Source organism: Triticum dicoccoides, chromosome 4A (assembly GCF_002162155.2).
Source record: "Triticum dicoccoides isolate Atlit2015 ecotype Zavitan chromosome 4A, WEW_v2.0, whole genome shotgun sequence".
NCBI lineage: Eukaryota > Viridiplantae > Streptophyta > Magnoliopsida > Poales > Poaceae > Triticum > Triticum dicoccoides.
The window spans coordinates 61,874,810-61,890,235 of NC_041386.1; the positions used below are offsets into that span (position 1 = coordinate 61,874,810).

At 45.2% G+C, this 15,426-nt stretch overlaps 2 protein-coding genes across 2 annotated transcripts; one reads left to right on the plus strand and one right to left on the minus strand.

Moving 5' to 3' along the window:
• The first annotated feature begins 4,810 nt into the window (after nucleotides 1–4,810).
• LOC119284985 (two-component response regulator ORR21-like) lies at nucleotides 4,811–11,136 on the plus strand. Its single transcript, XM_037564177.1, has 6 exons — nucleotides 4,811–5,162; nucleotides 7,409–7,561; nucleotides 7,674–8,072; nucleotides 8,338–8,414; nucleotides 9,277–10,598; nucleotides 10,975–11,136. Exons 1-5 carry the CDS (start codon nucleotides 5,036–5,038, stop codon nucleotides 10,573–10,575), a joined length of 2,055 nt encoding a protein of 684 aa, XP_037420074.1. The 5' UTR covers nucleotides 4,811–5,035; the 3' UTR covers nucleotides 10,576–10,598; nucleotides 10,975–11,136.
• A 150-nt stretch (nucleotides 11,137–11,286) lies between these two features.
• Nucleotides 11,287–13,086, minus strand: LOC119283410 (hexuronate transporter-like). Its single transcript, XM_037562969.1, has 3 exons — nucleotides 12,766–13,086; nucleotides 11,951–12,678; nucleotides 11,287–11,880 (listed from the first exon to the last, which is right to left on the minus strand). Exons 1-3 carry the CDS (start codon nucleotides 13,084–13,086, stop codon nucleotides 11,484–11,486), a joined length of 1,446 nt encoding a protein of 481 aa, XP_037418866.1. The 3' UTR covers nucleotides 11,287–11,483.
• Between the last annotated feature and the right edge of the window lie 2,340 nt (nucleotides 13,087–15,426).

Below are 15,426 nucleotides of genomic sequence, written 5' to 3' on the forward strand. Positions count from 1 at the left end.
CAAGTCTATTCTTAGTACGAGCATATAATATGTTGGATCTATAATTAGCAACTCCCTTTACTTCTATAACTTCAAAAATAGAAATGTTTGAATTGATACTTAAGACGCATTTATCGTGTCAACAAAAACACAACAATCTTAACAAACTAATGGCACTATCTATATCATGCATACATAAATTATCTATGTGAATTTGTAAAATAGTATCATAAAATACATGGCTTTGTAAAATGCATTTTATAAAATATAACTTATAAAGAATGCGACTAATTTAATCTTTGTGCTCCAAAACACAGAGTAATGTTTCTGGTAGATATGATTTATTAGCTAATTTGAAAACTACATCTACGCAATCCATTTGAAGATTATATATACATACTAGTATTGGCACAACTATAAATTATTTTACCCTACAGAAAAGTACTTGATCACATCCACATAGATGTTAAAATATTCGGCATGTGGCATTAAGGAGCACAACTATAGCCATATTATGAAAGACCCATCAAAGTGCATTTAGTACCTAATGGTATTTTGATGTTGATAACAATGGGGTTAGTAAGACTAATGTTAGTTATTAAGATCTTAGGACATTGGTCTCTCATCTAGAATATTTCAAGTTGGTTGACCCCCCCCCCCACACACACACGCACACTTCAAAAAGGAGAAAGACATCGGTTTTCCGAAGAATTAAAGGTTTATTTTGGTTTCTTTTGAGTCAATAGGATGACCACACTATTAAGAGGGGTTGAGGTGTTTAAATAAGGATGTCAATCATGCAAAACATATAAACCAAGCCTCCTAATCCTACCACTAAAAAATATGGGGGTGAAATCCATCTCCATGTGCCTTGTGCCACATACCCCGCACACATGGGGTCTAGGAATTTCTCTCTCGACAAACCGTGCGGATGGGCCTTCTGACCCTCGTGCACATGGGGTTGGGTCCAAAACTCTCTGGACACCTCGTGTGCACGGGGGTCTTCCCCCCAGTGGACACGGTTTTGGGTTTTTTCTCTCGGTGACCCTGTGCGCACAAGGCCCCTTGGGTGGCAACAACTACTTTAGAAGAAAGGGTATATATACTCACATGTCTTCCTTCTCCAAGCCTTACCTTTGATTTGAGCTCCTCCTCCATCTCGAACACCTCAAAAGCCTGAGTGCTCTTAATCCCTCCACTCAAAATCCACCGAAACTTCGAGGATTGAGAGAGGTTCACCCGATCTATGTTTCCACCAAACCAATTTGTATTTCTCCTCCTTATCCATCACCAACACTCGTTACTCTTAGAGATTTGAGGCTCCTAGGTAGTAGGAGTCAAGGACTGAAAGTTTCCTTGATTGTGGTGTGCTCCAGGAAGTTTGTAAAGGCCCGGTGGTCTCCTTAAAGACCAACCATGAGTGATTTGAGGCTCATCCACTAGGGGTAACTCAAAAGGGGACTACGGTGAGCCACTTGGTGGCATCCTAGAGCTTTGGCTTTGGCACATCTCAAACGAAAATTATCACTCCTTGAAGAGTGTGAACTTTGGGATACATATGCGTCTGCAACTCGTGTGATTTATCCTTTGCCGTTCATTTACTTGCTTTATATGCTCGTTGGCCCACTAATTAGCTTGTTGAATTTCTTGCCTTGGATCTAGCTTGATTGCCTTATAGGTAGTTCTCGTTGTAGATTGTATGTCTGTAGATCTTTCTTTATCCACTTTGTCCCTAAAACTTTGTAGTCTCCTATTCATCCCTTGTAACCTCTCACCCATCTTGAAAGAATTCGATGTAATTATGTTCGAGAAAAAGAACAATAGTTATTATTATTTTTGTTGCATTTGTTTCTTACCACTACATCAATATCCATTATGCATTATTATTTAATTATATATTTCCAATTTTCCTCCCGTCTGAAATAAATACTTGACATTGTTACTTCCGCGGACCAAAAAAGAGATGATATAAAATAGGTAATGTTCTATGCCCATCTAGGTGATAATGTCTAACTAATCAAACATTGCACTCCTGTGAAGCACACACAATTTTTTGGTGATTTATAGCTAATATGGTGGTCTTTCAACATGACACGACCATTTTTCACACACACACGTGCGCACACACACACAACTTAGAAAGGTCGTCAAGTTGCTCCCAACGATATCTTCGTGCTTCTCGCATATAGAAGTAAAACCAAATTATATCTCATATCATTAGATGCAGTGAAAGGCGTATATTATAAAACAAATGACATTACAATACTAGATTAGACCATAATCTATTGCATAGGGAAAACACCACATCATTCCTCACACAACTCTGTTCATAACATCAGAACCTCTCAATACTTCATGCCATACTCGAAGAATGCAACACGAGGACAAATGCCAAGAACTTCCGTAAACCTGCAAGTAGCACACATATTTATCGCTCAACAAATCTGCAAAATGGAGCATTTTAGTCTTTGGTCATATAGAGTGAATGTACAATTAGCATTTGATATGGGACCTAACCTCTAGCCTTTTGTGGCCATGGGAACCGGCTGGGACACCCTCAAACCCCCTTTTATTTCAAAAAAGGGATCAACCCCTCTTCAGTCTGATAAGAAGAAGTCAAGTTATTGTTTCCGTATTAAGTAAAGATAAGGAACCCGCCCAAAGGATTTCTTCGGCTTCGGTGGGGGTGTGAGGAGGAAGGCATAGTTAATAAGATGAGGGAGGGGTGTGGTTGTAGGGGACCTCAAGGAAGATATAAAACTTCCAATGGTGATGTACTTGACTTCCAAAGGCTAAAAATGATAGTTGATAGGTAACACACTCCCTTACCCCCTCCGGGGATGGGAACAAAGAAGGGTCTTTAGACGCTTGACTTGACGCCACCAGCAATGCCCGAGACAACTAGATTTCATGATTTTGGATACAACACATGAAGGAACCTAGGAAGGCCTCAATGGACGTAGCTGTCAGAGGGGAGGAGGCAGTGGTATCCTTTGCGAGACCTAGGTTTGGCCATGATGACGAGTCTTTGCTAGTGGAATTATAGCACCCTTATCCCTCCCTCTAGGAGAGGAGGTAGTGGCAAGGGTATTACGCTCCCATACTCTCCCTGAGGGGGAGGGGTGCTTTTGACACTTGACTTTTTTTTTGCAAAAAATCGTTCAATCTATCAATAATATGTAGCATTAGTACAAAGATCCCCATAACTGGCAAAAATTATAACCAGGTCCATGGAGCACGTAGCGGTGACTACAAGTATTCGAATGAGCCAAAGGTGCACATCGACATCTTTCCCCTCACCAGAACTGGGAAACCTTGTTGTATTTGACAGTCCGGTAAATCGTTGTGCTAAGGCCCCAAAGGGCCAACACATCGGAATAACAACCGTCGCCAAGGAAGGAAAACATAGACCAGAGGGGCCATACCTGCAATCAGATAATGACTACGAGCATCGACTGAGTCTAGACGGACCCGCTGGAGACCAACGCCGACCAGGATCCAAACAGATTCATCAGAGACCAACGTCAACTAGATCCATGCAGATTTGCCGGAAACACACCTCCACATGCCTCTTTCAATGCTAGGCGCACCACCATCATGGGGATGAGCCGAGAGGATGTTATTCTGACTCTAGGGCAACGCCGCCACCTCGTCGCCCCGACTAGGACACAACAACTACCTCCCACATAAACTGCTGATCATAGGAGGAAGATCACATGTACCGAAGAAGGGCCTACATAAGGTTTAAACCCGAGTGTTGCCGACCAGATGGAAGTTAACTTTCATGGACGAATACGAAGGCCAGACGACTCAACAACCCTAGTCATGGGGAAGAACCCCAACCTACTATTACAACTACCCTACCATCAGGTTCGCATCACCTCCCCTTCATCTGGTGCCGGTAGGCCAATTGAGGAGAGGGGAGACCGGCGGTGCGACAGGGGAGGCGGAGACACATACTATGTTGTTTCCTAAACACTTGGCGTACACCACCGCTAATAGACTTTTAAAGTTGGATCTTTGATTTGGTGGTAACATGAGGAGGCTAGGAAGACACCGATGAGCGTAACTAGCGAAGGGGAAGAGGCAATGGCAACCTTTACAAGACCTAGGTTCTTACTATATCATTTTGTGTTAGACTTCAAAGCAAGCCCATTGATGGGGTTGAGGCAGTCACTCAGATTTGTCAAGCATGCGCTAGCTCGACCAGTGGAAGGAGATGGAGTGGCTAGTGCACGAAAGGAAGGGGGAAGCGGCGAGGAGGACCGCTCTCGTTACGTGGATGCAGCTCGGAGGGGTCACGCCAGTTGTCTAGTATTTTATGGCCAGCGAGGAGGACCGCTCTCGCTACGTGTATGCAGCTCGTACCATCGCGCCAGTTTTCTAGTCCTTTAAGGCAATATTTGCCTTCTTAGGAAATTTATGGCCACGCTTCAAATCCAGCAAATATTAACAGCCGTTACACAGTGCACCACGCCCGGCCTTAGGAAAGTTAATCAATTCCATCTGGCGAAAAGGCGTAAACGGGGAAGGAAATCATAGAATTATGGAAAGAAATCAGTGGAAAATCAATCCAACCTGTTTTCAAAAGGAAGCGCCGGGTAGCCGCCAGCTAAGCGCGCACGCAGCCACCCCGGGCAGGAGGAGGAGGAAAAAAAGACAGCCGCCGCAAGTGGAAAGCGCAGCAGGGGGGAGAGAGAGGAGAGAGAGAGCGCCCCGCGGAATCATTAACTCCTAATCGCTCGCCCCCTGACAGAATTTAATCCCGAAATCTCGTAATTTACTTGCTTTACTAATCACGCTTAGCGATTTAGTCTCCCCCCTCCCTCCTCCTTCCCTCCTCCGCAGCCCACCACCTCTTCTTCCTCCCTCCCTCCCTCCCCTGCGCTGCTGCTCCCTTTCCCCCCACGGCCCTCTCGCCGCCCGAATCCGCGGCGCCGCAGCCGGAGCCCGAGCACGCCGCGCGCACCGAGCCGGATCTGCGGCCGCGATGGAGGCGATTCGCGCGTGATTCTCCGAGGGAGCGACGGGGGCTGGTGAGGCTTCCGCCGGCGTGATGGCGCCGCCGGAGGAGGCCGGCGGCGGGGACCAGTTCCCGGTGGGAATGAAGGTGCTGGTCGTCGACGACGACCAGACGTGCCTCGCCGTGCTCAAGAGGATGCTCGTCCAGTGCCGCTACGACGGTGAGCGGATTCTCCTCTCCTTCCCGTCTCGCTTGCTGCGGTGTGGTGTCGTGCTGCTCTGGTGCCGCCTGATTGGGTGCCCACGTACGTAGGTCTGGCGGCCTATAGGCTCCGTTGCTTCGTAGCTGTGTTTTGGTTTGTCCATAGTTGGAAAGCTCATGCTTATTAGGAGTTTGATTTGCTCTTTCCGTGTTTCTAGGGGATTCTCAACGGTCCTGTAATCCTCCGTTTTCGAGAAATTGTGCCCCCTTCTCCCGGTTTTATCTGTCTGGGGAATGGATTTCTGATGTGTGTTTGATTAAGGACTGGTAATTGCGTTGGAGATCTGGCTGGAGGAAGAATCTGAGCAGGCTCATGTCTATTGTTACTGATTGCTAATTCGCAATACTTTACCCATTAGCACGAGTATTAGGATTAGATTCCGGTGATTCACGCGAGTTTCCAGTTATGATTCCAGCTAGTACATAAACAGCGCATGCAATGTCTCTAGGAATAGATAGTTGATGCGCCTATTTTTTGCCTTTTATTACCGTAGTAATCTTATTTTAGGCCTAATGACCGAAAATGGTTGATGTACAGTTTCGTTCTATTTGGGAACAGTAAGTTAGTACACGTACTGCAACACGCTGTCAATATAATCCAACGGGAAACATGTACCGTCTGATCAGGGCTGACGTGGGAGTGTTTCCCTGGGATGCACGCTCAACCCAATTAGCATCGATGTATCTATTTGCTCGACTGTAATGCCTGTCTCTATTTATTTGCGCAACCTTAATGTTGTTTCTATTATTCACTGCATATATGAGCTCATATGTATCCCTTGCCTATAGATTCTACTCTGGGCGCAAATGCCCAGACACATACATAGGGAAATAGTGTAAGGAGAGAACCAGGCTCCTGATTGTGTTGTATTGTTGTTGCTGCTATTGCTTAATTTTCCTATTCTGTGCATAGTGTACTTACTAGGCATTCATGTGGATGGGTAGCTTTTGCCATAGGAAGCTTGAAGGTTACAACCTTTGGAGGTTGTACCCCCCGAACCGCAGTAAGTGTGCTATGAATGCTAGTTTGGTACAAATCTAATATGTGGGGAGGGGACATATCTGTCTCCATTTGCTGGACATAATGTTCGAGAAAATTAGCATCAGAGGCTGCTGGACTCGATTGTCTTATCTGATGTTACTACAGTTGAATGATTTTTCCGCTTACCCTTTCCAAAGGTCAGTCCAGCATCCTTGACACGTGGCGACGCCATGTGCTTGCTTGTGTCGCAACTAAACAAAGTGGTGGATTTGATTGTCTTATCCAATGTTGCTACAATTGAATGATGTTTCCTACTATAAATATAAATGTAAATGCTAAGTAGTTGGTACCGTTTCGAAAGCTGGTTCAGCATCCTTGGCGGCTTGACATGTGGCACCACCATCTGCTCGCTCGTGTTGCAATCGAACAAGGTGTGCATGGTTTTTCCATGATGGGAGCCATGCTTGCATGGCTTGCACTATTTCCTTTCTCTTCTGGGTGCATGGGTATATGTTTTTAATTCTCTAATAAATTTTGTTGTTGCTTCTCAACCGCACATCAAATAATGATCCATTTGCCTCATTATATTTTGTGCAGCAAGATCTTCACATATGTAGACCCACTTGTACTTATTTCAGTGAAATAAGTGGTCCTGCCTTCTGCGCTCAATGCATGGTAGCCAGCATTACATCTCATGTCGTCTTTGATGAATGAGTGCTCTAACCTATGCCCCCCTTTCAATATCTATAGAAAAGTTGAAAGGCCAAAGGCATGTGACTCCGTGGAGCTTGTAGCGTCTGTGACGTTTTTATTTGGCAAGGTTCACTTTGGGTAATAACTGCACAAAAAATACCCAGCATGTTCCATGTAAGACAAAACCTGAAGTAAGCAGATACAAAAGAAAGACCAGTAGAAAAACGCTCGGGAACCAGAAAATGAATCTCCTAATGTCTCAGGACAAGACATGCGTCATGTGGTAGAAGCACCCTCTGGTTGGCTGCCTGGAGGACACTCTTCCCCGAGAGCTCCCAAATATAGAACAGGACAGCTCAAAACATTTTGCACACCCATGAACATCTTGAAACGTTCTGTCTGGCTATACATGACTTATACATTCGGTAGGCACATTATACTGTCACTGCCAACCAGTGAAATGTTGCTCTATCCAATATATGTTACTGTATTGTTTTCTGCTCCATCATATAATCCTTTCTTTTGTGCAGCTACAACTTGTTCTCAGGCCACGAGAGCATTAGCTATGCTGCGAGAGAACAGGGGTGCTTTTGATGTTATAATTAGTGATGTTCACATGCCTGATATGAATGGATTCAGGTTACTTGAACTTGTAGGCCTTGAGATGGATCTTCCAGTTATTAGTAAGTAAATTCTACTATCTCCTGTGTTCGAGAAAAAGATTCTACTATCTCCTGTTCAGTATGTTCACTTGTGAATGGGATGCGATACTAAAGCTTGTTGATGACATTTCAGTGATGTCTGCTGATTCAAGGACGGATCTAGTAATGAAAGGAATAAAACATGGAGCATGTGATTATTTGATTAAACCTGTCAGGATGGAAGAGTTAAAAAACATCTGGCAACATGTTGTGAGGAAAAAGTTTGGTGGAAGCAAGGAACATGAGCATTCAGGTAGCTTAGATGATACAGATCGGAACAGACTAACTAATAATGATAATGAGTATGCTTCCTCTGCAAATGATGGAGCTGAGGATAGCTGGAAGTCTCAGAAAAAGAAACGGGATAAAGAAGAGGATGACAGTGAATTGGAAAGTGGTGATCCTTCTAATAATTCGAAGAAACCCAGAGTTGTTTGGTCAGTTGAGCTCCATCAACAATTTGTAAATGCAGTTAATCACCTCGGAATAGACAGTAAGCTTTTGTTACCTGCTTTAGTACTTATTCTATCAACTTTGGTGTTTATTACTCCCTCCGTCCCATAATATTGACACTAGTGTAGTGTAAAAAACGCTCTTATATTATGGGATGGAGGGAGTAGTACATTACTGTAAGTAGGATAAAAGTCCTTTCTATACTAGTTTTATCAAGCAAGTGTTGTCTGTTGAACACCTATGATTTAGAAGTATGCCAATTCTCTCCACTTTTGTGTCTCATTTTATTTTTTATATTTCTACAGAAGCTGTTCCCAAGAAAATTTTGGAGTTGATGAATGTCCCTGGTTTAACTAGGGAAAACGTCGCCAGCCATTTGCAGGTTTGATTATTGTCTTCAATGTTCCTACCTTTTTAGTATCCTTAAGGAGATGATGTATTGAACTTATGTTTACTGGTGACTTCTCTATTTTACTGTTTTCTACGCTCCTGGATGTTAGTAACTGTGTACATTTTACACCTCATTATCCCTAGCTCGAAGAATCCTCTCTAGCTTAGTTAGCAATATGAATTAAGGGCCTTCTGTTAGAATTAGTTTTGATTTTCAGAAAATTATGCTTTAGTGACTACAGTGCAGCTTAAATTTTTTTGCTCTAAAATGCAATTGCCTCAAGTTGTAGATTTTAACTAAAAAATATTGTGAGAACATGAATGAATGCTTTCCAATATTTTGGTAGATGTATGACAAGAAGCATTCCCTATTCTTAGTGGTTTGATGCTGACATGCTAGTTATCTCCTCTGTGCATCCCGTTAGTTCGAACAGGTTATATTGCCTGATGTCTTCTGAGCCCAAAACTATCCTTATTACCTCCAGATTCATCATATACTCCTTCCGTATCACACATAACTGACGTTTTTGGACATGCCTTCAGTCATATTTTTAAACCTGACTACAGATAATCAGACATCATTTTAATTATTCTGTTTGAAATTTTCCAAAATCATATTTGTAGATTTGTCTCAAAAAATATTTGTTGAATATTATGTTAGTAAGTCTTGTACATATGCTGTATTAATAATCAGTGGTCAAAGTTACATCTTGAAGACCACGTCAGCTGCGAGGGAATAGCAGTTGTAATTTGTTTTTTGCGAAGCAGTATGCTGAGTTGATTTATTGCGGTAACTTTATGTCAGTTATACATGATAATCATGCTGAAAGGAATGCATTTTTTTCTATTTGCAGAAATTCAGATTGTATCTGAAAAGGATAGCTCAGCATCATGCAGGAATGGCCAATCCATATAGTGTGCCTGCTTCTAGTGCTCAAGTGGCCTCCTTGGGAGGACTTGATTTCCAAGCTTTGGCTGCTTCAGGTCAAATCCCTCCTCAAGCCCTGGCAGCTTTGCAGGATGAGCTCCTAGGACGACCTACAAACAGCCTGGTGTTGCCTGGAAGGGACCAGTCATCTTTACGACTTGCTGCAGTCAAAGGAAATAAGCCCCATGGAGAGCAAATAGCATTTGGGCAGCCGATATACAAGGTCCAGAATAATTCATATGCGGCATTACCCCAAAACAGCTCTGCAGTTGGAAGAATGCCTTCTTTTTCAGCTTGGCCCAATAACAAACTTGGTATGTCAGATTCAATGAGCGCACTGGGTCATGTGAATAATTCTCAGAATAGCAATATGGTCTTGCACGAATTGCAACAGCAGCCAGATACCATGCTGTCGGGAACCCTTCACACTCTAGATGTCAAACCTTCCGGCATAGTAATGCCATCTCAGTCATTAAATACTTTCCCAGCTAGTGAGGGACTCTCTCCTAATCAAAATTCCTTGATTATACCTTCTCAATCGTCAGGTTTTCTAACAGGCATTCCTCCATCCATGAAGCCTGAACTTGTTCTCCCAACTTCTCAATCATCAAACAGTCTGTTAGGTGGGATTGATCTGATTAACCAAGCTTCAACCAGTCAGCCTTTCATTAGTAGCCATGGAGGAAATCTTCCTGGTCTCATGAATCGTAACTCAAATGTGATGCCATCACAAGGAATAAGTAGCTTTCAAACTGGTAATACTCCATATCTGGTTAATCAGAACTCTATGGGAATGGGCTCTAAACCACCTGGTGTTCTAAAGACTGAGAGCACTGACTCTCTTAACCAAAACTATGCTTATGCCAACCATATGGATTCCGGCTTGCTGTCTTCTCAGTCAAAAAATGCACAGTTCGGTTTTCTGCAGAGTCCAAATGATATCACAGGTGGCTGGTCTTCTTTGCAAAATATGGATGGTTATAGAAATACTGTCGGGCCAAGTCAGCCAGTGTCCAGTTCGTCTAGCTTTCAGAGTTCTAATGCAGCCCTTGGGAAATTGCCTGATCAAGGACGAGGAAAAAATCTTGGATTTGTTGGGAAGGGTACTTGCATCCCGAACCGCTTTGCAGTGGATGAGATTGAATCTCCAACTAACAGCTTGAGTCACAGCATTGGAAGCAGTGGAGACATCCCTGACATGTTCGGATTTAGTGGACAGATGTGAAGGCTTCTTGGATTTGTAAGTAGGTAAGCATCATTTCGTAGTCAAGTTTGTTGTTTTCAAGGTACTGTTTCTTTTGGACAACAATAGATTTTGTCAGCTTAGCAACATCTCGCTTTCCCTTTCCTTTTGAAGTTTTGATGCATTGATTTATTTGTTGTATTAATCCTATTTATTTTCACTTGGTAGCTCTTGCAGCAACTTTTATCAACTTCACATACTCTTCAAGCTAGTCTGGCCGTAGCCCATTAGATTTATCAACTTCACATACCCTTGTGAATTATGCTAATTAGATTTATATATTGATTACTCTCTTTTCTTGCCTGATGCAAGAACATGTGTTCACATTATAGATTATAATTGAAACGCCTGTTTTCTAACATAATTGTTTACTTTGTGCAGGGTAATCCCTGGAAACAATTTAGTGGTTTGATGAATGGTTGCTCTTATTTTTCATTTCATCTTCTTCTTTTCTCTGTAATTGGTTTATAAAGGGAATAATTTGTGACAGCATGTTGAATCTTGGTTTATAGAAAGTTGTTCGGTTTAAAGAATTTTGAATTATTTGGTCCTGTCTGCCGTAGCTCCTTGGCCTAGTTAACTTGTGTGTTCGTTTAGTCCCATCTAACAGGTCTTTTTTTGTGTAAAATATTTTTCTGCTCATCTAACTCGTATGCCGTCTCCGATACTGGAATTCAGGGAGGCTATATATTATCTGGTACATATTTCTATTTTAGTTTAGAGGATTAACAATTGCATCTGAGATCTTGTCTTGAACATATGGCTGTAAAGCCTGTAAATTGCATCTAGTTGAATATATGGCTGTAAAGCCTGTAAGTTGCCTTCCTGAGTGGACCTACAAAAATATATACAATTTTGTCCATGTAGCCAAGCCTGTCTTAGATATGCTGCTAGTCACTTCTGGCCAGCAATGCCTGGTTTAAGCCATCCACCCCAGTAGGAGTACTAGAAGCAGCATGTTCACAGTCCTCTTCCTCTGGCGCGACCAGAGCCGCCTTCTGCGCGCGCTGTCTGTCCGATGGGTACGTGCAGTAGAGCAAGGAGTAGATGCTGCAGCAGATGGCCATGGGCACGGCGATCTCCGCGAAAACAGCCTTCGCCAGCGCGGCGGCGTTCTCCCGTTCAGCCTTCCCGGTGCCGCCGGACGCCGGCTGGTACCCGAAGACCCGCTCCGCCAGGATGCCCACGACGGCCGGCGCGAACGACGAGAAGATCGTCTCGAAGAACCTGTCCAGCGCGTACACCGTCGTCCTCGCCTTCTCCGGCACGATCTCCGCGAGTATCGGGCTGCAAAGGGACCCCAGTTAGCAAGCAGCGCATGCAAAGAATGGAAAGTTTTGCCACCAGCATTGCTCACTTGTTGGTGGCCGGGGGGCACCAGGGCATGACGAAGCCGAGGACGGCGAAGGCGGCGGCGTACGCGGCCCCGGCCGAGGGGTCGATGGGCAGCGCGAGCAGCAGGACGGCGGCGACCGGGACGGTCGACGCCGTGCTCACCTGCGCCAGCGCGACCCTGCCGGCGTTCGGGAACCGCCGGGCCATGGGGTCCCCGATGAGCCCGGCGAACAGCGAGCCGAGCGCCCCGGTCAGCTGGTTGAGGTTGGTGATGACGCTGGTCTCCCAGTGCGTGAACCCCACGAGCTCCAGCCACATGGCGGCGAAGGTGAGCGCCGTCCACGGCACCGACCCGGCCACCCCCTGCGCCACCAGGATCTGGAACGTCGGCAAGCGCACCACGTCCCTGGCCTCCATGGCGAGCTCTCTGGGCACCGTTGCCGTGCTCTTCTCGGACGTGCTGGGCGGACGGGGGTCCGAGGCGAGGAACCACGTCGAGACGGCGAGCGCGACGCTGAGGAGCGCGAGTATGTGGAATGCCAGGCGCCAGCCGGGGACGCCGAGGAAGGTCGTGGGCGCGAGCAGCACGCCGAGTGTGCCCCCCGTCATGGCGCCCAGGCGGCTCGCCATCCCCAGCCACCCGAACGCCGAGCCGCGCGTCGTGTCGTCGCTGTAGTCGGCCGCCAGGGAGTTCATCGCCGGCACCATCAGCGCCAGGCCGACGCCGTTAAACCCTCTCGCGATCGCCATCTGTCAAAAGTAGCAGTGTGTTTTAAGCTGTAGTTCGCACCGTTACAACTATTCAAGTAGGCATGCCATGAGGCGGAGGCTGCTGACCTGGGCAAAAGTGCCGGAGACGCCGACGAGCATGATGGCGACGGCCCAGAGGAAGGCGCCCGCGGCGACGACGCGCGCGCGGTCGTGGCGCGCCGCGGCGCACGCCGCGAGCGGGTAGCACACGGCCTGGACGAGCGCGCGGCACAGCGTGAGGGAGCCCAGCGCGGCCGGGGACGCGCCCAGCTCGGCGCCCACCTCCCTGTACACGGCCGGCAGCAGCGCCTCGTCGGCGCGCTCCAGCAGCGACGCCACCGTCACCAGCGCCAGCGTCCATTGCCTCCGCCGCCGCTGCACCAACGTGTGGGTGCTCGTGCTCACCATTGCTCACTTGGATCCTCTTCGCCTTGGCCGCTCCGGGAGCCCACAAGAAAAGCCTCGTAAATAAGGATCGCTCTCGAGTGAGTCTGGACGGAGATGAGATCAACAGAAAGTCGCCGATAATTTGATTTTGTTGGTCGGTCGCACCGCATTGTGTGCATCTGCACTCTTCTTGGATGGCATGGCATTGCACACAATGTGCATCAGCGCACGTTCTCTTCTTCTGCTGCTGAATTATTATAGCTACGAACGCGTGAGATGTGTTCAACGGGTGATCGACGTCATACGCCACAGGCCGGGCATGTTCGACAGCAACGGATCACCGACCCTCACTGGACACCGGGAGAGGCACCTCAAAACAGACTGCACAGCATCCCTCAGAAAGATTCCACGCATGCATATTTCAATAAAGGGTTAAATTAGATAGAGAACCATCTACAAGCAGCCTCGTTTAACACACAATGCGTCGTACTATGTTTTAAACGGCCATTCGCAACGCGTTGAACTCTCGTGTTCCACGATGATGAGATCTTCAGAACTGTAGCAGCGTCACTGCTTTGATAGCGAAGGCTAGTGAATCGTATTGAAAATTTCGAGTTAATTCTGATCCATCTTATCTAGAACACCTATGTGTGAAGCGGTGATAACTTGGAAGACATTTTAGAAGTATGGTCACTTTTCACCACATTTTGCAAAAGTAGTTCCGATACGATCCATATTTAACGCGCACGGGTGCAGAAAGCACAAGCCATAGAACAGATATGTGATGAGTTGGCCTACTAGGAAGCTCAACAAGAGTGACATTTAAAAAAACACACACATATATCATAATCGTTCATTAAGCATATACCACGCAAGGCAGAACACTATTAACAAGAGCATCATCAGAATGGTTAACAAAACCAAATCTCACAATCTCATGTATCACCATATTAGCCCGCCGTGGAGGTATAAAGCCTATCCTCTTTCGAGGTTCCCTCAGTTAAGGGGTTGGAAGCTTCCGCGAGGGCCTTGAGACTTCCTCCTTGGTGATCATCTGTCTCTACGACGGTTAAGCTATGTAAAAGACTGCAAAGCTCTGATATCAATTGGAATGATCGAGATGGACATGGAGAGGGTTGAATAGGGACAACTAATTGATCGAGATGGACCTAGAGAGAGTTGAATAGAGACAACTAATTTTTTTACTACACTTATCAGCAAATTTAGTTTTTGTGCTACATAAAGTGTGAACCTAAACAATGCTACCATGACATACACAACCTATATGATGTTTGCAAGGTCGAGTGACCAAAGTAAACCACAAGTAAGTGAGTTGGGTATAAAATAAGAGAAAACCACGGAGAAGAAGATGTAGCCAAATATTTACTTCCTTGAAGGGAAACTAGTCAGTGTTGGAGGGGTGGATGTTACCACGAAGGCACACCAATATCGGAAAGGCTAACCAACTTCTCCTAGAGATATCACCAAGTGATTCACAACCAGTAGTGGTAGACTTTGAGGCGGCTTCCAAACCTTCCCAAACTTTGAATGCAAATCATAAGTTAATTCCTTCCCGGAGACTCCTATCGCCTAAGAGTCTCCAACCACCAAGAGTAACAAACCCTCAATGAACTTAAATTCCTTCGATGGAAATATAGATCGGGGGCTCCTCTCTCTTTTCCGTCAAAAGAGTAGAATGATTTGATTGTGGGGCATGGATGTTACGTGTAACATCTCAAATTTTCAATTTGGAATGTTATACATAGGTCATCATATGCATATCATATTTTATTTGCATTTTGGTTTTGATCCTAGAAATTCTAAGCAACTCAAGGACCCATGGAGAGAGTTGGAAATTTTGTTTATTTTCATATTTGAGTTTTTCTCAAATATTGAAAAGAGGATCATCTTGGTTTTAATTATTTTTCTCTCCAATTAATATTTCCAATATTAAAAAAAATAAAAGAGAGGAGATAATATGACTTCTCCAAAATAAAGGAAATATTGAAGGAAAAATATTAAAATAAAATAAATAATTTTATTTGGATTTTATTGATATTTTATTCGAATTAGAAAAATATGTATTTTTCAAAATTGCATTTGTAGGCTAAGAAAATATTCACTTCGTTCTAAATATTTTATTTAGATGGTGAAAATTGTTTTTGGCATTTTTAGATTTTTTTAATATTTATTTAGGATTTTCCTTTTCGGTGGATTTTATTTTAAAATAAAAACCGCGTCGCCTGACTGGGCCAACGGCCCAGCCGAGCGGGCCACAGCCCAGCGTGCCGCCGCCTCCCGCTCCGGCTCGGGAGCGGACTCCCAAGTGCCGCCACCGCCATGGAGGCCGTGTCCGTCCCG